The 20842-nt window shown below is 41.3% G+C and overlaps 1 protein-coding gene across 2 annotated transcripts in view; it reads left to right on the top strand.

The window, feature by feature from the left end:
- mapk8b (mitogen-activated protein kinase 8b) overlaps positions 1-20842 on the top strand; it is a 112461-nt gene that overhangs the window by 30819 nt on the left and 60800 nt on the right. For both annotated transcript variants that reach the window (XM_080748201.1, XM_080748202.1), the window contains exons 2-3: positions 16353-16542; positions 20436-20565. In XM_080748201.1, coding sequence (XP_080604327.1) covers positions 16421-16542; positions 20436-20565 — 252 coding nt within the window. In that variant the 5' untranslated portion in view covers positions 16353-16420. The remainder of the gene's footprint in view (positions 1-16352; positions 16543-20435; positions 20566-20842) is intronic.

Raw genomic sequence — 20842 nt, forward strand, 5'->3', positions numbered from 1 at the left:
TGTGTGTGTGTGTGTGTGTGTGTGTGTGTGTGTGTGTGTGTGTGTGTGTGTGTGTGTGAACATCTCTTAGCTGGCTGGTGGTCCACGGACCACTGTCTGTTTCAGTGGTCCCCCTGTCCTGATCAGCACAGTGCTATCAGAGTCTCTGATTCAGAGATCTGTCTCTCTCTCTCTCTCTCTCTCTCTCTCTCTAGATACAAAATAATTATCGCCAATTCGCCATATAAATGCTTCTAAAACATACCTGAGAATGATGATGGTTGATTAGAATCCACAGGTTATAATCCATATATCCAGGCTATAATATATTGTTTTGTAATGGTCCACAAGCAGCCAAGCAGGCCATTGGCGCCAGGCGGTCCTTTGCAAAGGGGGGTCCCTGGTCGGCTTTCTAACAGGGGGTCCGCGGGCCCAACGCTTCGCTCCGCAGAGCAGTGGGAACACGATAATCAACTCTTACAAAATCAATCAATAAAACTGCCCGATTACATAAAGTTCACGACGCGATCCAGTTGAGTCAGAGACAAGTGAAGTGGTCCCTGGAAGGGGGTCCGTCCTCTCATTACCCTGCCTGGTCTCCAGCCAACACTTCTCACGGACCACCACCAAAACTCCCACGCTCCCCCACCACGCTCCTCCCAAAAAGCAAGAGATCAACTAGTGTCGCGTTACTGAGCAAAGACGCAGAGGAGCTGTTTAGCAGGGCAGTGCAGAGGATTTTTTTAGGGGCAGGGGGAGACATTTTTCCAACATGTCCTAGAATGTGAAAATAGCAGATCTACAAGCTCGACTTTGATTGATTGATTGAAGACTTTATTAGAAGTTTGCATAGGAAAAGGTACAGTTTCATGACGGTACAGTTCACTGGTACAAGGTCTACTAAAAGGAGATCCATGAAAAGACTAAGCTTATTTCCACTGGAAACCATTGAAGTATCTCATATAAAATTGAATGACAAGCTCTCAATGTGTCACAGTCTCAGAGCGATGTGTTGAGCTTGTAGAGCTTGTAGATCTGCTATTTTCACATTCTAGGACATGTTAGAAAAAAGACTCATGCCCCCTTTTATGTCTATTTGTGTGTGTGCACCTGTACAGAGCAAAAGACAACCAGCAGACACACAGAGACAGAGAGAAAGCGCCCCCAAGTGGGGGCTCACAGAAATACTCACAGAAATACTGCAATATAGTATGTGAGTTTTTTGGTCAGATATAGCCAATAAAAATATTTTTCTCTGCATTTTTCTAAACAGAAAATTCTAAAAATAAATCCTATTACATAATTACATTAGTACACTTATCTGATAATGCCTGAAGCCATAAAGACACATCTCAAGTGAGTTATCCACTTGAAAACAGATCATTCACAAAAAGGTCAATAACTCCAATTATTTTGAATTTCCACCTGGATTTTGAAAAAACAAGGGGTTTGAAATGGCCAAAACTCTAGATTGCTACATCGTACATACAAAAAAATATTTTTTGGAGAGACTAGAGGATGTCCTCTTTTAATCCATGCACTGTATGACATTTTCGTGCAAACAGGGAATTTAGGAAAAATGTCTAAATATGAAGAAAATGCTTAAACAAAATGGCAGGGGAGCCTACAGTGAATGTTAAAATGGCGGTCAATGTGTTAAAGGGATATTTCACTTAAAAAAAAAAAAAAAAAAAAATTTAATTAATTAATTTTATCGTCTAATCAGCCTTTTATGAACACCCTGAACAGTTTTTAATTAGCTTGATTCAATATTTAGATATTTGATGTAAATGTTACCAGGCCCTCCAGGCCCAGGGCCTCTCCACACACACACCCATTGTAACTTCAAACTTCATTTTAACCATGATAGATTCATTAAAAACATCCATAATTTTTTCTGGTGACTCATATTACCCTCCTAATACGTGAGCAGGCCGTGTTTTTTCGATAACTTTTTCCATTTATTTTTAATATATTTTTTTTCCATTTTCCCAAATAATGTTTTTAAATAAATTAAAAAAAGTTATCGAAAAAAACACAGCCTGCTCACATATTAGGAGGGTATTATGAGTCACCAGAAAAATAATGGGTGTTTTTAATGAATCTATCATGGTTAAAATGGAGTTTGAAGTTACAATGGGTGTGTGGGGGGAGAAAAGCCCATAAGGTGTTTCCCTGTTGAAAGTGGAATATCCCTTTAAAGTAGACAGATTCATTTATTAGCTGTGCCACTGCCATATATAAACATACCATATCAAATGAGAACCAACGTTGATGTCAACAATCTGTCAAGTTGCAAGCGCCACCTCCTCTGCTCTGTCACCAGTAGTTTCTGATGTGGAGGGTTTCTCTTTTGTGGGATCTCTTATACGACTTTCAAAACCATCCATTTTGGCTCATAACAAGTGGAAAAAGTACTCACATTTTTTACTTGAGTAAAAGTATCAATACGGCAATGTAATCTGTTACAAGTAAAAGTCCAGAATTTAACATGTACTTGAGTAAAAGTATGAAAGTATTGGCATCAAAAAGTACTTAAAGTACCAAAAGTAAAAGTAAAAAAATGTTTGAAAATAGCAGATCTACAAGGTCACAATGCATCGCGATGCGACGTGTTGTGAGCTTGTAGATCGGCTATTTTCAAATAGCCAAGGTATAAAATAGGGCTAAAGTGGTTTATGTATATTTTATAATAGGCCTATTATAATTTCTATCTGCAGAATAAGTAGTAACTAAAGGTTTCAAATCATTGTAGTGGAGTAAAAGTAGGGTGCCGGCTGCGTTACATGTTTGTGAATCTGGATTCCCGGAAAGGACACAATGTGATTGGCTACTGGCTAGTAGTCACTTTGATTGACAGCTGCACCGTGTTAGTGTCTCGGCCAGTCAGAGAGAGAGAGAGAGAGAGAGAGAGAGAGAGAGAGAGAGAGAGAGCATTTCTGAATGAAGGATCTGTTCGCTACAATGTGGTGAATTCATGATGTTGTATATATTCTTTTTTCTTTTCTTTTTTTTTTTGTATTTGTTTTTGGGCTTTTATGCCTTGATAGAGCATCGCATAGAGCAAGTGGTTTACTGGTGCCAAAAAAATATATATATTTATAACAATTATGTTAAGCCTCGAACCAAGCCATCCAGGATGGCAGTGAATCATGACCATGAAACCTTTGTTTCTATGAAAATAACATTTTGAAAATCGCTAAACAAAGTAGTACAAAGGTAGTTATTAAATGTAGTATATCAAATAATTTAATATAAAATATATATTTTCACATAGGATCAAAGGTTGTATGGTCATGATTCACTGCCATCCTGGATGGCTTGGTTCTAGGCTTAACATAATTTTTATAAATATTTTTGTAAAAGTCTATGGAGAAAATTAATGACGATTTTCAAGTGGCACCAGTAAACCACTTCCGCTGCGATGCTCTATTGGATAGGACAGTAGACTGACAGGAAATGGGGGGAGAGATGGGGAGCGACACGCTGCAAAGGTCGTCCGGATCGGGAATCGAACCGGCAACGCCGCCAGGCATCCATGCCTATGTGGCAAATGCCTAAGTGGTATGCGCCCAGTAAGGCTGTCACAATTATTAGGTCTAATCGCACTTATTTGAGGTAATCCCAATTATTTTGCATAATCGCCATAATTTTTTCCATGTTGAGAAATGCTAATAGTTTCAAACACTTTCAAAAAAGTATTGGAAATAGCAGATCTACAAGCTTGTAGCTTGTAGATCGGCTATTTCCACTATCAATGTTATTTTTTTAAGTACAGTATAAAGTTGTCAAATATGTCAGTAATTTCTTTGTATATTTAAGTTGTGTCATATCTGCCATGTGCAACTTCAAAGCCTAAAGGCCAAACAGAAATGTAATTGTCAACGACAAAAACACAATTAAATCACAATAATTTGAGTGACAATTAATCGCACCGAGTGCCGCGCTGTGAGCTTGTAGATCTGCTGTTTTTGAAAAATGTTGAAACTTTGTGAGAGTCTTTGAATATTTTTGACCCCATTCTATATATTTCTTCAAAATCCCTCTAAGGTTTTTTGAAAAACACATGTTTCTATGTCAATGGATATATATTTCCCCCAAAAAAACACATTTTCAAAAATAGCTGATCTACAAGCTTGTATATCTGCCATTTTTTATAGTTTTAAATGGTGGTTAAAGTGCTTTCAGCTCTTAATGGGTTAAAACAAAAGGTGGGGGGTTCAATTCCCACTGCAACCAAGTGTCCTTGAGCCAAACGCTGAATATCTGCTCTCTCACTGTGTTTAGTCATTCTGAGAGTGAAGGGGAACATCCATTGTATGTAAACTTTGCAGTGTCATGGTCTTTTCCTGAAGCACAGTTTGGCTTAGGATCAGATTTAAAAAACAGAGCATTATTATCTCTTGTTACTTCTCCCTTACAGCTGCAGTTACACAAGGCTGTTTTTTCATTGAATGAAAACAATCCGATTGACCATTCCCTTATAAGTATTTACATGACCGCTAAATCAAATAACAGCAGGATGAGATGTCCTGCTGACGGAATCCACCAAAGTAATCTGGAAAAAAAGGAGTTCTGAAATGAGCAATTTATTGAATGCAGCACTCAGTCTTTAGCAAAAAGACAGAGCTTCCTTCAAGGATAGGGTTGGGATCCTGTAGGATATTACTGGTTCCTGTAGGATCCTGTAGGATATTACTGGTTCCTGTAGGATATTACTGGATCCTGTAGGATATTACTGGTTCCTGTAGGATATTACTGGATCCTGTAGGATATTACTGGTTCCGGTTCCTCATTCGATGCCATTAAGGTTCCTTTTAACACATTCCCCGCCATTTAACAATACCTTCGTACTCTATGGTGCCTCTGGTCTCCATAGACTTCCATGTAATTCATAGTGCACGGATCATGCACACCCATGCCTAGATAATGCACCATGTGTGTCCACATTGCTCACAGCTTTCAAACAAAAAAATCCGAATGGAAATCCGTTCAGGCATTCATGAGATACAAGCCATTATGTTTTCCTAAAATGTAAACAAAGATGGCTGCCATGTTTGATAGATGGGGTTGCTATGGGGGTTAAACATGCAATTTCGCGATTTCTATCATGCCTACTACATTTTTTGGGGTCCAAAAAAAATTTTGAAAAAAAAAAAAAATTGAAAAAAAAAATCTTTTTTTTTCAAAATGGTGGAAATGCTCGGGACTATCGGGCCTGGCAGGGAAAGACATTGAAAAAATCTCGGGACTATCGGGCCTGGCATGCAATGAGTTAATGATTCCTATATATATATATATATATATATATATATATACACAAATTCAGTATTGCATACATCTTATTGGAGAGGTTCTCAAAGTGAGGTCCAGGGATCGTTTATCATGATAAAAAACTTTATGGTAAATTTATGGTGATATCGTCATGCACTGGGATCAATTCACATTTTAACACAGCGGGTGCCCACGAGGTGTCTACACGACAATCTCTTTGATGTCCCGGGAGGCCCACGACGCGTTGACGTGTTTACTGTATATACAGTATTAACTTTCTCACCGTTACGTTGGGGCTGCGCCTGGATGTAGCCCATTAGCCGCTAGTCGCTTCGAGTCGACGCTGAGAGCATCGCACGGCCGTTTTTCTCCGTATACTCCAATGCATTTCCCCATCTTTAACGCCCTTTATCTCTGATGTTTGTTTTATGGCTAAAACTGTGGCCGCATGCGGCAAAATGTCCAAATTTTGATCGGCAATGAACAGCTATGATCTACACTGGTCCCTACAGTAAGTTACACAATAACATCCTGTCTGCGCTCATGTGACCAAGTGACGTCATCACGCATGCATTGACGCAACAGAGCCTTGTATTCTTCTATGGAAGTCTATGGAAGTGCCTTTGGGCACTTAGCTGGGGCTCTGGCGCCACCTGTTGGGCAGTCGATGGATACCATTTAAACCCTATAATTGGTCAAAAGTACTTATAATATACATACTTGATGAAACCTCATAACATTGTATTTCTCGTAAATTCATGCCCATCGATCATACTACAGCCAAAAGGAGCAGATCCACAAGCTTTACATTTTGAGCTTGTAGATCTGCTACTTTTGATACTTTTAAAATTTGAATCCTGAAACATTGTGGTTTCCAGGTTTCCACCCGACAGAGACTGTATGATATAACTGTGCATGAATCCTAATCGCAAAAACTTGAAATGATGGTGATATTGATTTGAGCCAAGGCCTTAGTAGCGACAACAAGCGATAAAAAACAAAGGCAAAAAAAAAAAAAAAAAAAACACAATACACATTAACATCCAAAGGGATTAAATGATCCAGTTTAATATCTTTCTGGAGCTGATTCCAGGACCATGGCATGTAGAAACTAAAAAGCTATCCTGCCAAATTATGTGGATAGGCTATTTTCACTGTTAATATTGTGGACCGCACAAAATAATTAAATGGGTCATTAATTTCTTTATATAGTTAAGTCATTTTTCATATCTGCCCTGTGAAATGGCTGTTTCCGAAGACTAAACAGCAAACACAAATGTTCCAGTGTTCAGTGGCACACAATTAAACAGTTAATCGCAATTATTTGTTTGACAATTCATCGTCAAGTCAGTGTCATGATCCTGCCAGCAATAGACAGAGAAGGAGTAATAGTACAGTAGACTAGAGGAACTTGTTTTACAATTAAGGCAATTTAAATTATTTGAAGAAATCTTTACAAGTGAGCTTATATAGATTTCTGTGAATGTTCCCCCCAGAATAGGGGTTCGAGTGGTTAATGTAATAAGGAAAATGGAAAAGGTCCTATACCACCATATTTGGCGTTCCCCTGTAACAACTATTAGGACCCTCTGTTGTTTTTTTTCTTTCGTAAATTAATTCCCTTCTGTACAGTATGTTGTCATTCTACATACAGCATCACACAAATGTAGTGAAGCAAGTTCACACCATAGACTAAATAATACTGTCCAATGGATCCATTGAAACACAACACACTCAGGTTTTTTCCCCCCCATTTCCTGAAACGTTACAGTTTTGGACATCGAACCCAGGACCTTCTAGCTGTGAGGCGAAGCGCTAACCACTGAGCCACCGTGCCTCCTCCCCTCACATGGCCCTCCTTTAACGCCACCTGCAAAACACATTTTTGGACACTGCTTCTACACATTTTGCCCAAAAATCACGCAAATCGGTACACAGCATGTCTAGACTCATGTCATCAACATGGATCTGTCCCATTTAGTGACTCCATCAGACCGATTTTTACATGCGACCTGACGGTCGCTTATCTTCCAATTAGGGAGTCTTACTGGTGTTAGATAGGAGGAGAGTGTGGAGGGCAGCGATCCAGGAGTCCCGAGCTGGTGTTGGCTAGACCACACACTCACATCTCAAGGGTCCATTTGGTTCCATTTGTACACTCTCAGAGTTACAGACATATAAGGGTCCATTTGGAGGTGTGTTAAAATGTTTTCATGTACTGCTTTCTATTGTTTTAGCGATTTTAATGATTTTGATTTCAGTGGGTAGGGGCATGCGTACAAGTGGCTAAATATGTATTTTTAGACAAAATAAGCCCATTCCCAAGATGCACCGCAATCTTTCCTGGGAAGATGTGACTTAGGGGGGCTAGTAATGTTACTGTAAATAGTAATAAAGAAATTGCCGGCTTACACATATTTAGCCACTTTTACGCATGCCCCCACCCACTGAAATCAAAATCGCTAAAACGATAGAGAGAAGTAAATGAAATCATTATAACACTCATCTTTTATTTTCTCTAATTACAACCTACAATATGAACCCTTGTTGTAAAAAAAAAAAAAAAAGTTGTTTTTAATGGCTTTTTATGTATGAGCCTTATTATTTAGTGTTTACTTTATTTTTACAGCGCGGCTCTAGTGGTCTATTCATCTGTGTGTGTGTGTGTGTGTGTGTGTGTGTGTGTGTGTGTGTGTGTGTGTGTGTGTGTGTGTGTGTGTGTGTGTGTGTGTGTGTGTGTGTGTGTGTGTGTGTGTGTGTGTGTGTGTGTGTGTGTGTGTGTGTGTGTGTGTGTGTGTGTGTGTGTGTGTGTGTGTGTGCGCACAGTATGTGTGTGTGGCCGAGCTAATCTTGCAAACCACTATCAGCACCAAATGTCTTGTTCACACACTACCAGTAGACCACAGAAGTACCTCCATTCTTTTTTCTTTCACATATCATGGAGTCGGGCAGAAAACTGGTATCTCCATAACTATTTTATACAGGTTATCTTTTTTTCCATAAATGAACGCACTACTTCATCATACAGTGTCGCACAAAGTAGCACACATACCAGATCTACAAGCTGAAAACGCTAAGCGTTATTTTTCGATTCTGAAAATGGAACCATTTTGAACGTATGAGGTTTCCACCTGACGGCAACACCAGGGACTTTAAACTCTGACGATTTTCAGAACGGCAACACCAGGCGGAGTAGGCCTACGGCTGCTGTGACGCAATTGCCGCAGCAGTCAAAATCGTTAAGCAAACAGCCGTCGGTGGACGGGGTCCGACCCCTTTTACTGAACTTTGGTTCCCATGGCGATGCGTCTATGCAGCAGATGTTGTAGCCACTATGTGGAAAGGAAGCTTCTGCCGTTGTAGGGATGGCTGCGATGGAGAGCAGGTTTATCTGTCGAGCGCTGATCCATTTCCGGTTGCCGTAGCCAACTGCCGTAGCCTTCGGAGCTTAAAGTCCCTAATATGTTTTTGGGATGTCACTAACGCTTAATTGAGTAACCGGTTAGCCCTCAGCATTAACCGCTTAATTATTTATTGTTATTTTTTCAACCTTTTTTTCTTTTGCTGAGCAGTTGAGATGAGGATGCAAAATGCGCTGTTCGTCTCAAAACATGATCGCCCCGGCCCCGGGATCAAATCCACCAAGTAAAACTGGGGGCGAGTGTGTTTTGGGCCGATCATTCCGGATACCTCAGCAGCGCTCTCTCTCTTGTCGTTTGGCGACAGGGCAGTGTATTCAGGTTGCAGAAATCACCTCACGGAAGCCTTTCACCACGACAACACTAATATAGTACCTTGGCATAATAATATCTTTGGCTATCATCTTGGAGTTGGCTGTCAAATCATCTTTTCTGCACGTGCATCACAGCGGCGAGGTTTCGTTTCACGGTTATCTCTGCTCCACAGCGTAGACCAGAGCTTCACGGTGAAGTATGCCACTGCTCTCTGACCGGGTGTCTCACATCAGTGTGATTTGACATCACTGATGTTGACGGCGAGGGATGCACATACTTTGTCTTGTGTTTAACTTTCATCGTCAATCTTGACAAAATCATCGCGTGCGACGGCGCTGTCATTTGATTTCCAAGCGACCTTTGGTTTCAAACATGCACACGCAAGGCAAGGTGGAGGAGGAGGAGGGAGGCAGGAAAACAAAACCCAGCACCAACCAGCAGTCTGTTTAACAAAATCACATCCTCATAGTCAAACAACACTTTCCAGGACCAGGACAATGCCATCACATTATTATGAAAATGAACCGTGAAACTGTTAAGCATAACCGGTTATTTCTTAACGATCGGCTAACTGGTTAAAGGCCCACTTCACCTCTGGGACAACCAGATCTTTCAGCATGACTAGTGATGCATTTTGCATCATATGATGCGTCATGCTGCATCATATGATGCAGAATGCATCACTAGTCATGCTGAAATACTAAAATATCTCAAAACACAGATTGAACACACACAATAACTCAGGATTGTGTTGATCGTGTCCCAAACAACACTACAATAAGATCTGGTTGTCCCAGAGGTGAAGTGGGCGTTTGACCGCAGACACCCCTAATATGTTTTAGCCTATATGTTTTTTTTTTAAATATTGTTCTCTATTGCATTTTGGGGGAAAAACAATTGCAACTTCCTGTGGAAAAAAAATACAAATAAAAAAATTATGTTAAAACCTTTCCACCTATAATGACATGCCTCCGTGCAGCCAGCCAGGTTGAAAGCGGAGTGTTTAAAGGTTGCGGCGGTGTGTTCCAGAGCTGTGTTTACTGGCTGTAGGAAGTAGATAAGCGTAGCTGTGGGCCAGACGGGCCCGCGGGGGCCGCGGGGGGAGTGTGAGAACCCAGCGTGATGGACAGTTAGACGTTGGATGACTCAGAGCAGGATGCTGCTCTCCCTGGCCTCAGCCCCCTAGTATAAAGAACTGTTAACTCTTTTACTGCCTTATTTATTATTTATTTATCTGTGCTACTGCCATCAAAAAGTAGCTTACCTTTGCGATGTTATAGAAAATTATCTATGCATTTTTTCCCAAAGATCATTTTTAAAATGATTCAATTATAGCTGTAAACCAGCCACACTGACTGCAGGGGGCAGCCAAATGCAATGAATGAATGTGCAAATGGCACTCCCCTCTTTCCGTAGTTCAGAGCATAGAAATGCATTTTCTAGATCAGGTCCACAGAAAACAGCCAGGAAGTGATTTGGGAATCCATTTTTGTTTATGTGTGGTGGAGATTTGAGAGCAGCGTTACGGGAGATGTTTTTACTGTACACACCCGCGCGACCCCTCATCAGATTACAGTGCTCAAACAAGGTAAAAGAACGAGCGTTCGTATTGGCAACAATACCTCGCCAGAATGGGGCGAACGTTAACGTACATAGCGGTTATGCTTTAACTTTTGAAACATAGCTAATATACAAGCTCACAGCTAGGGATGGGACGATATGAAAATGTCATATCACGATTATTGGGACTAAAGAAATCGCGATTTGCAATATTATTGTGATAATCAAAATACATTATCCTGGGGCGGAACATTTGAAAAAAAATAGCAAGTGAGCTTGTAGATCGGCTATTTTTTTACATTTGATAGAGAGTGAAAAAAACACTGTATCAACTACATATATCATAAGTACTTTTTTTACCAATTATAGAGGGTTTAAGTGGTACCGGATATGCAGCTCGGCAAATAAAAGGTGAATTGATCCCAGTGCATGACGGAGGACGATGTCACGATAAATTAAATCTCCACGATACGATTATCGTGAGTTTTTTTTAATCACGATAAACAATAGTATCACTTATCGTCCCATCCCTACTCACAGCGTGGCACTCGCGAGCTCGTAGATCTGCTATTTACGCTGTTAAAATGTGTGCACATCATTGAATATGTGTATTTTTAAAGCAAACTTTTAGAACCCAAATATTTCCTTCTAGGGGGTCCCTCCCTGATACATAATATTTTGAGATGGGGGTGGACATGAAAAAGCTTAAGCTGACATAGAAAAAACTCTCTAGCGCCCTCTGTAGGCCAGGAATAAGGTGAATATCCCATGATTTTGGGGGCACAGTGGCACAGTTGATAGTGCTGTCACCTTACAGCTAGAAGGTCCTGGGTTCGATCCCTGCCGGGGGCGCTGTGGGCGTGTTCTCTCCTCCGCGTCATCAGTGCCCATACCCTAGGTGGGGTTGGCAAAAGGGAGTGCTGCGCCCAGGATTACATTAGATAATTGAAAAAAAAAACACACGTGGTTGTTCTGTAGCTTTGTGTACAGTAGCTGCAGTTCAAGCCAGCTCAGCTTGGATTGCATAGCTTTGTAGCTTACTGAAGCAGTTACAAACAAACGTCAGGGGTGGATTTTTGTCTTCATGTGTAAGGGTGCAACAATACCTGTACCGGTATTGAACCGTTCAATACGAGGGTGTACCGAACCGAATGACCCTGTACCGAACAATACAATACAATACCACTCCACATCCACATTCCCCTGGAACCCCCTCAAGGGTAGTTATACAAATATATTTATAAAAAGTATCAAACCGTGACACCAAAATATCAAACCGTAGCGAACCGTGAATTTTGTAAACCGTTGCACCCCTATTCATGTGGCTGCAGGCTTGTGGCTTCCATTGAGGCTCCATATTCACGAAGACGATACACTGAGCCGTTTCCAAAACGTTTACTGCAGGGTCCTCAGACTTACTACAGGGGGGCCGCCAAAATCTTTGTGTATTAGGATCATTATTTTAAATGAACAACTTGAACCCTCGCATCCCTATTCCGAGGAGAAATTTAGCCACAAATAGCAGATCTACAAGCTCTCAACGCCTCGCGCTGCGAGGAGGTTGAGAGCTTGTAGATCGGCAATTTTCGGCAAATAGGTTTGGTGTAGAGGTAAAAAAGTACATTGTGAGAGGTCAAGTTTACAAAATATCAACGATTTAAGTGGTTAAATGTCTGAAAATACACATTAACAAGAATACAACATAGACTGATGACAGTGCTGTCAAACAAGTCTATGAATCTATCTCTGAAATCTATGAAAATCTCCATCACACATTTATATAATAATAGAGGGGGGTCCCTGCTTCATCCCTCTCTCAGCTAAGGGGTCCTTGGCCTGAAAACGTTGAAGACCCCTGGTTTACTGTACCAAAAAGCACCAAAAAGAGAGAAGAAGAGAGCGATGTTGTACTTTTTTTGCCTTTCTTTTTATCACGGAGGAGGGAGGAGTACAGTTTGTAAGGGCCCTATCGCAATCAGTAGCACAAACGCAACATGTTTGATGTTGTTGTTGGGAGGGGAGGGAGGGGAGACGCATGCGGGTTAGGGAGAGGTTGTGTGCAACGTCATAGTTTACAGGAATTATGCGTATTCGGCTGTACATACGGAGACACGGATTGATTCACTCTGGGAGCCGGTTTCAAAGATGTGCGTCTTCGGGCACCCAAGACGCCGTCTTTGTGTGGCAGAAAGGTCTAAGTGATAAAGAACTAGTGCACCCAATCACCCAAATTCATTTTCGTATGGACGCCACCTGAGAAATGAATGGCAGCCTGTGTGAACGCAGCATGGGAGTGGAGAAAGTTATTCCATAATCGCCTAATCACAATTTATTAGTATGACAAAGGATCGTCAAGTACAATTTCAGCCCTATGTAAGTGTGTATTTGCTGTTTGTGTTTATTATACGCATCATTTATGTGAAGGAATGACGTTATTAAATGAGACTATTCCCTTTTCATAAACACGGCTGGCCCTGGTGGGAATTGAAGTCCTAACTGTGGCCATGGGCTGTTAAACTACACAGGAAATGGAATCCCCATCAGACACTGGTCTCCTAACTACTGTAAACCAATCAGAACACTCAGATCATCATACACTTGCTTGTTAGACTAAAGGCCTGTCCACAGTCTCTCCGAAACTGAACTTTCCGTCGGAGAGTTCCAACTTTCCGACGTGCAGCTTTCCGAACTCTAATTCGGGGTGATGCTTTTCAGAAGTTGCGAGTGACGTCATTTTGTGTTGAACAGGACCTTTCTGATGAAAAGCTTGATTTTCGGAGATAGTATGGACAGGCCTTATATGTACCTAGAATAGCGATGTCACAATTATTACATTGTTTAATTGTTTCCATGTTGAAAAATGTTCATATATTTAAACAAAAGTAAAAAATAGTGGAAATAGCAGATCTACGAGCTCACAAGCTTGTAGATCGGCTATTTCCACTATCAATGTTCTTTTAGTATAGTTGTATAGTATAGTTGTCAAATATGTCAGTAATGTCTTTGTATATTTAGGTCATGTGTCATATCTGCCATGTGCAACTTCAAAGCCTAAAAGCCAAACAGAAATGTAATTGTCAACAACCAAAACACAATTAAATCGTTAATCGCAATTATTTGAGTACATTTGAGTACATTTAGTCGCTGTGCTCCTTCTCTCTGGAACAACCTTCCTGATGGCCTGAGATCTGCTACAACTCTATCATCATCTTTTAAAACGCAGGCTCAAGACCTTCTTATTCTCTCAGGCCTGTAGTCTAGTTTGTGTGTGTGTGTGCCTCTGTGTGTGTGTGTGTGTGTGTGTGTGTGTAGTACTGCATGCGTTGGCATTGCAGTATTGTGTGTGTGTAAGTTGCATTGCGGTATCGTGTGTGTGTGTGTGTGTGTGTGTGTGTGTGTGTGTGTGTGTGTGTGTGTGTGTGTGTGTGTGTGTGTGTGTGTGTGTGTGTGTGTGTGTGTGTGTGTGTGTGTGTGTGTGTGTGTGTGTGTGTGTGTGTGAGAGAGTTGTGACAGTGGTGCAGAATGCTGTGTTATGAGAATACATGGATAGATTTTGAAATGCTTTATTTTATGTGAACACAATATGTCATTATGGCTGTGTCACGCTGTCCCTAGGGATGGGACAATATGAAAATTTCATATCACGATTATTGTGTCAAAAGAAATCGTGATTTACGATATTATCACGATAATCCAAATCCACTATCCTGAGGTGGAACATTTGCCAAAAAAATAGCAGATCTACATCTACAGCTCACAACGTGTTACAACGCGTCACAACGTGACACGTTGTGAGCTTGTAGATCGGCTATTTTTTGGCAAAGACATCTGATAGAGAGTGGAAAAAAGACAAGTGTCAAGTACATATATTATAAGTACCTTTTTATAGAGGTTTAAAAGCTCGGCAAATAAAGGGTGAATTGATCCCAGTGCATTACGGAGGACAATATCACAATAAATTAAATCTCCACGATACGATTATCGTGAGTGTTTTTTATCACGATAATATCATGTATCGTCCCATCCCTAGCTGTCCCTTAAGCCACTGTTTCTCAAAGGCCCCAGCTAAATCAGTTCAAGCACTGTAACCCTATATAGAGGACATCAGCATATCTACACATACTGTACCTTTGAAACATTTTAACAACACAAAGCTTGTATGGGGGTCCTTGGAAACACATTTTCAGTTGGGAGGGGTCCACGGGCAAATATATATTAATTTGGGGGTCTTTGACATGAACACTGCATTCACCACTTAAACCGCAGCATATTATTATGGTGGGACCGTGGGAACTTTAGCCAAAAACAGAAGATCTACAAGTACACAAAGCAATGTGTTGTGAACTTGTAGATCAGCTGTTTTTGGCAACTAAGGTTCAGTTTACAAAGAGGGTTTTGCCCAAAAAATAACTTCTTTTCTATTAATTTCACACTCCAGGAAGCCTTGAATTTTTTTTTTCTTTTTTTTTTTTTACCAGCTGACCAGTCACCCTGTCATTGATTGTTGGCTCAGGAATGAGACGTTGAATTCAAGGCTTCATGTGTAATTGATAGAAAATATGTAATCTTTTTAGGTAAACGACTATATATTTCCAAATAGTAGCCTGGGCACTTAATTCGCACAATCGATTTGAACCTACAACGCTTAGAAGAACCGGGCGGCTATTTGTGATACTTATTTGCGTCCATTTGAATGGCAGTCGATATGAAAAAAGTGTCAGGCCCTCCGGCGGGTATTTGGTGCCCGGGGGCTATTTTCCCCCGGGCTGCTATTTGGAAATATACGGTACTCCTTTAAGTGGGTAAGCGGTAGGGATGGGACAATATGAAAATGTCATATCACGATTGTTGTGACAAAAGAAATCGAAATGTACTATATTATAAGACATTTGATAGAGAGTGAAAAAAAGACTGTATCAAGCATAGCCATAGAAAGGTAGACGCCTCCTTCGGCTAGGGGTGTATTCATTGAGCAACTAATGGAATCTTCATCACTTCCATTTTCATTGCTTCAGCGTGCGTCACACATACGGAAGTCGGTAAGCCAATCAGAGGCAGGTGGGGGCTGGTCTTTACGTATGCACTGCAGCCTGTAAGAACAGCTGAGCCGCGCAACATCGGAACTGGCTCTGTTGAATTGAATTGTAGTCATAATAATAATGGATTGCATTTTTATAGCGCTTTTCTAAGCAAGTTGCGAACTCAAAGTGCTTAATGTTCCATTCATTCATACATTCCTTACTTCATTCCATACATTCAGCAGTCCTTGGATAACTCCCGGAAAAGTCGCGCTGTGATTGGCCAGTAGTCACTTAGACTGACAGTGTTCCCTTAGTTTTTCCAGGAAGTCCGGACTAGAACTTTTGCACATTGCTCCGATTAACTGCAGAGGCGAACGAGGCATCTAGCTCTTTATATCTGTGGTATCAAGTACCTATATTATAAAAGTAATACAAAAAAAAGTACCTTTTACCAATAGAGTTTAAATGGTACCGGATATGCAGCTCAGCAAATAAAAGGTGAATTGATCTCAGTGCATGACGGAGGACCATATCACGATATATTAAATCTCCACGATACGATTATCGCGAGTGTGTTTTATCACGATAAATGATAATATTGCGTATCGTCCCATCCCTAGTAAGTGGTAAGCAAAAGTGTAAACGGAAGGTGAAAGAAAGGTGAAAAGATGACTCACCCTCTCTCTCTCTCTCTCTCTCTCTCTCTCTCTCTCTCTCTCTCTGTCTCTCTGCCTCCCCTCCTCTCCTCTCCTCTCCGCCCCCCCCCTCCCCCATCCATCTCCAGGTCTTGACAGAACATCTCAGCACACTGTGGATGTCCAGAACAGAGTCTTCTTCTCGCAGGCTTTCACCATGAACAGGAACAAGCGTGAGAAGGAGTACTACAGCTTAGATGTGGGCGACTCCACCTTCACCGTTCTGAAGCGCTACCAGAACCTGCGGCCCATCGGCTCGGGAGCGCAGGGCATTGTCTGGTGAGTAGGAACTGCAGCTATCGTTACGGTTGGAATTTTGACATATATATATATATTTTTTAATTTTGTGACAACATAATCAAATGTTTTATGGTCCTGAATCAACAGCAGCCTACTGTAGTTGGCTTGGTTCCAGGCTTAAAAAAGTGAACATAAATATTGGAAATCTCTTAAAGGGATCCCTGGCTAATACAGCAAATATGCCTTAATCTATCTATCTATAAATGCGACAAATCTCTGTCTGTTTGTTTGTTTGTAATCCGCGTATCTCGAGAACCGTTCGTCCCACCGGCTTCAGATTCGGCACGTGCGTTCCCCGCCGCCGCGCGGAGTGCAGTGCCGGGCCTCGACCCGACCCGACTCGCGGTTTTCCGAAACCGGCGCGAAACGTTCGGAATCTCCTTATGCGGAGCTGATTGTTGACATCAGGCTGTTCCGGAGGAAGCGCTGACTCATTGTGACATCACTTCATAAAAGGCTCTGACATCACGTACGCCACATGAGTCAACAAAAAATCTCTGTGAATGTGTATGTATGTATGTAATCCGAGTATCTCTAAACCATTCTTCCCACGTTCTCCATATATGGGCATAAAATGAATGCCCGTATGCGGAACTGATGTCTGACATCAGAGTTTTCCGCAACCGGTACTGTGTGTGCAGAGATCTCCATATATGGGCATAAGGGGACAATGGCAAACAGATGGTCAAAACGGGTCCTATGACAACAGGTATATTGGGGTTTGCATTAAAGGGTGGGGACAAAGGCTAACAGATGGTCAAAACGGGTCCTATGACAACAGGTATATTGGGGTTTGCATTAAAGGGTGGGGCAGGCATAAAATGGACGCAAATAGACAGATATCTCCATATATGGGCATATGGGCATAAAATGGACCCAGAACTATATCTGCAGTGATCTCCATATATGGACATAAAATGGACGCCGACAGACAGACAGATACAGATATCTCCATATATGGGCATAAATGGACACAGGCAAACAGATGGTCAAAACGGGTCCTATGACAACAGGTATAATGGGGTTTGCATTAAAGGGCGGGGCATTCATTCTCTATTTACATCGTTCCCGAGTTGGCCAGGTCGCCGACTAGACGCTGGGCCGCCCCAGCTTCTAGTACATTATAATTGTCCTCTATAAATACAATGTAAAATTAAAAACACCTTAATTATTTTATTTCTTCTAGAAATAGCTTATCTTTCACTCAATAGAGGAAATGTGATCTATCCCTATGGAATTCACCGCATGCATGTGCAAATAAAAACAAAAGTAATACTTCTTATGGTTAATATCAGCATCAAATCAATATTTCAAATGTGTTTGTGTTTTGTTTTTTTGCATGCCATAAAAATGACACATGACATTTATGACATCATCAACTTGCGACAGGCATTTCCCCTATTGAGTGAAAGATTAGCTATTTCTAGAAGAAATAAAATATTTAAGGTGTTTTTAATTTTACATTGTAGTTATAGAGGACAATTATAATGTATTAAGGCCTATTTGTCGTAGCCAGTGATCCTTTAAAAAAAATGGAAGCACAACATATCTCTGTAGAGCTGGCCGATAACATTTCCATTGTGAATTGCATTAATATTTTAATAGTGCTACACATGCTGTGTATAATTGTGAGTTTGTTCAGGCAAACACAATTTGAACAAATAACAACGTAACACAGCTTTACTGCTGCCCTGTTCTCTTTCTTTTACTTGTTGCACCACTTCTCACTCTAAAGGGGAACACACACCAGACGCGGAGGCGGCGCGGAGGTGGCGCGGAAGCTGCGTGTCAAAACATAGAGCCCCATTATTTTCAATGAACAAACCCACACTGGCGGCGTCAAACGCGCGCCTGCCGCACCGATACGCAGCTGTTCTATTTTTCCAGCATTGCTGCGCGGTGGACATGTTCTCCCATGGTTCTTCCCACGGGGGGGAAATGGATGTGTTGTGTGGCAGCACGCCGCATCCAGTTGGGGTTAGCGCGCGTCACTTCACGACACGTGCGTCGATACCGCGACGCAACGCTGCGCAGCCGCCCGCGTCCAGTGTGTGCTCCATTTTACCTTCTTTGATTAGTGAGAGAAATATAGTGTAGTGTTCGCCTGTCCTGCCAGTAAGTTTGAATCTGGGCTGGAATGGAGTCTATGTCATTCTCATGAATGTGTATGTAGGTATGTGCTCATTGGTGAGTCTGGAGCAACATTTCATTTTAATGATGTTCGTAGTGGAGAAGGCTGTCTTCACAACTGCATGTATGGAGGCAAACATGGTGGAGGTGTGTGGTGGTTAGGGCATTCACCAAATATTCGAATATCAAAGTCACTATTCGACGTTGTTCACCAATGTCGAATATTCGCTTATTTTTATTTTCTTTAAAAAAATATATATACTTTATAAAACTTGGCTAGATTGGAAGTCTTAAGAATGAGCTGTCAATGCCCTTGGTGGATGAATTTGTTAATGCTCTATACCAGGGGTTCTCAAACCTTTTTATGCTGTGACCCCCCAAATAAACATATTTGAACTGACAAGCACTTGGAATTGTAGGTATTACATTTAATGTGACTCGGATCCGCAGATAAATATTGTGAAAATAGCAGATCTACATGCTCACAACGCCTCGCAACCGGCTATATTTTCACAATGTTCGCCTCTTGCTTACTTAATATTTGACAGTTTGGCTAGTCCTGTAGAATATTCGACTATTCGAATACTTTGAGGTTGAATAATTCGAATACTAAAAATCACTATTTGTGAATGTCCTAGTGTGTGGTGGTGCTATTTTGGTTAAACCAGGGGAAACCGTCTGTAGCCAGAAAGAACATTGCAGGGATAGTAAGTCTTTCCAAAATCCTGTCTTTTCTGTCAGCAACATCTGTTGCCTGGAGATCATTCAGTTCCTTGTGGAGATATGCAGCATGCCCACACCGTCTGGAGCACTGTAGCGCTGATCATGAGTAAGGGATAAAGCGGATGTGGAGCCTTCTTTGCACTTCTGTTTCGTCTTTACAGTCGCACAAATGTACTGCAATATAAATCAAAACCATCTAAGCATATATACAGTATAGCTTGCTGCTTAGCAGAAATAGTATACAAAATATATTTTCGTGATTCGTGAACAGAAATGCTTCCGTTACTTGGTTTTTGGGAGGTGTATCCAGACTCTATTTAGCATTTGGAGATTGTGGAGTAGTTGTCTGTCTACGCAAGACTACTGCACTAGTTACTCTTATAGGTTCTCAACGAGCCTAACAGGCCACAATTAACCATGATTATTCCAACTGGTCCTGTATCATTCAGGACACACTTCCAAATCTGGAAGACGTTCGCGGCCCACTCATCCGACCACTTAACACGGCTGATCACATGCTTTTTCTAGAGCAGGTTTATTTTACCAATCTGTAAATCGACCCCTCTCACAATAGAACCTAACACGGTTCTAATGTGAAAATAGCAGATCTACATGCTCGCAACGCCTCGCAACAGACTATTTTCACAATTTCAGCCTCTAATATTTAACAATTTGACCAATATTTAATTTGTCATTTTAGAGGTATTAAAAAGTCCTCAAATGGTCACTTTAGTAATGTGCAGATGCCCTCTATACACGTAAGCGTAATGCTGGTTTGTTTAATGTTGAGTGAGAAAACAATGTTGCACATTAAGTTAACCATCTGGGGACCCCCCAAAATAATTCAGTGACCCCCCTGAGTGTCCCGACCCACAGGTTGAGAACCACTGATCTATATCACAAAACCTTTTTTTCAAGGTTTTGAAGAAACCTTTATTTTTTAATGAATATAAATGCTTACATTGTAATGTGACTCCCACTAGTGTTGACCTGTTTGTCTGTCCTCCCCTGTGCTGCAGTTCATCGTATGACCACAACCTGGAGAGGAATGTCGCCATCAAGAAGCTCAGTCGTCCCTTTCAGAACCAGACGCACGCCAAGCGGGCCTACAGAGAACTGGTGCTTATGAAATGTGTCAACCATAAAAATGTAAGAGAGAGACACACACACACACACACACACACACACACACACACACACACACACACACACACACACACACACAGTCATGCACGCACACACACACACACACACACACACACACACACACACACACACACACACACACACACACACACACACACACAGGGCTTGACATTCAAAATGTACTTGAGTAAAAGTATGAAAGTGTTGGCATCAAAATGTTTGAAAATGTTTGAAAATAGCAGATATACAAGCTCACAGCGTGTTGCATCAACGTGTTGTG

The sequence above is a fragment of the Nannobrachium achirus genome, assembly GCF_963921795.1.
Source record: "Nannobrachium achirus genome assembly, chromosome: 18".
NCBI classification, from domain to species: Eukaryota; Metazoa; Chordata; class Actinopteri; order Myctophiformes; family Myctophidae; genus Nannobrachium; species Nannobrachium achirus.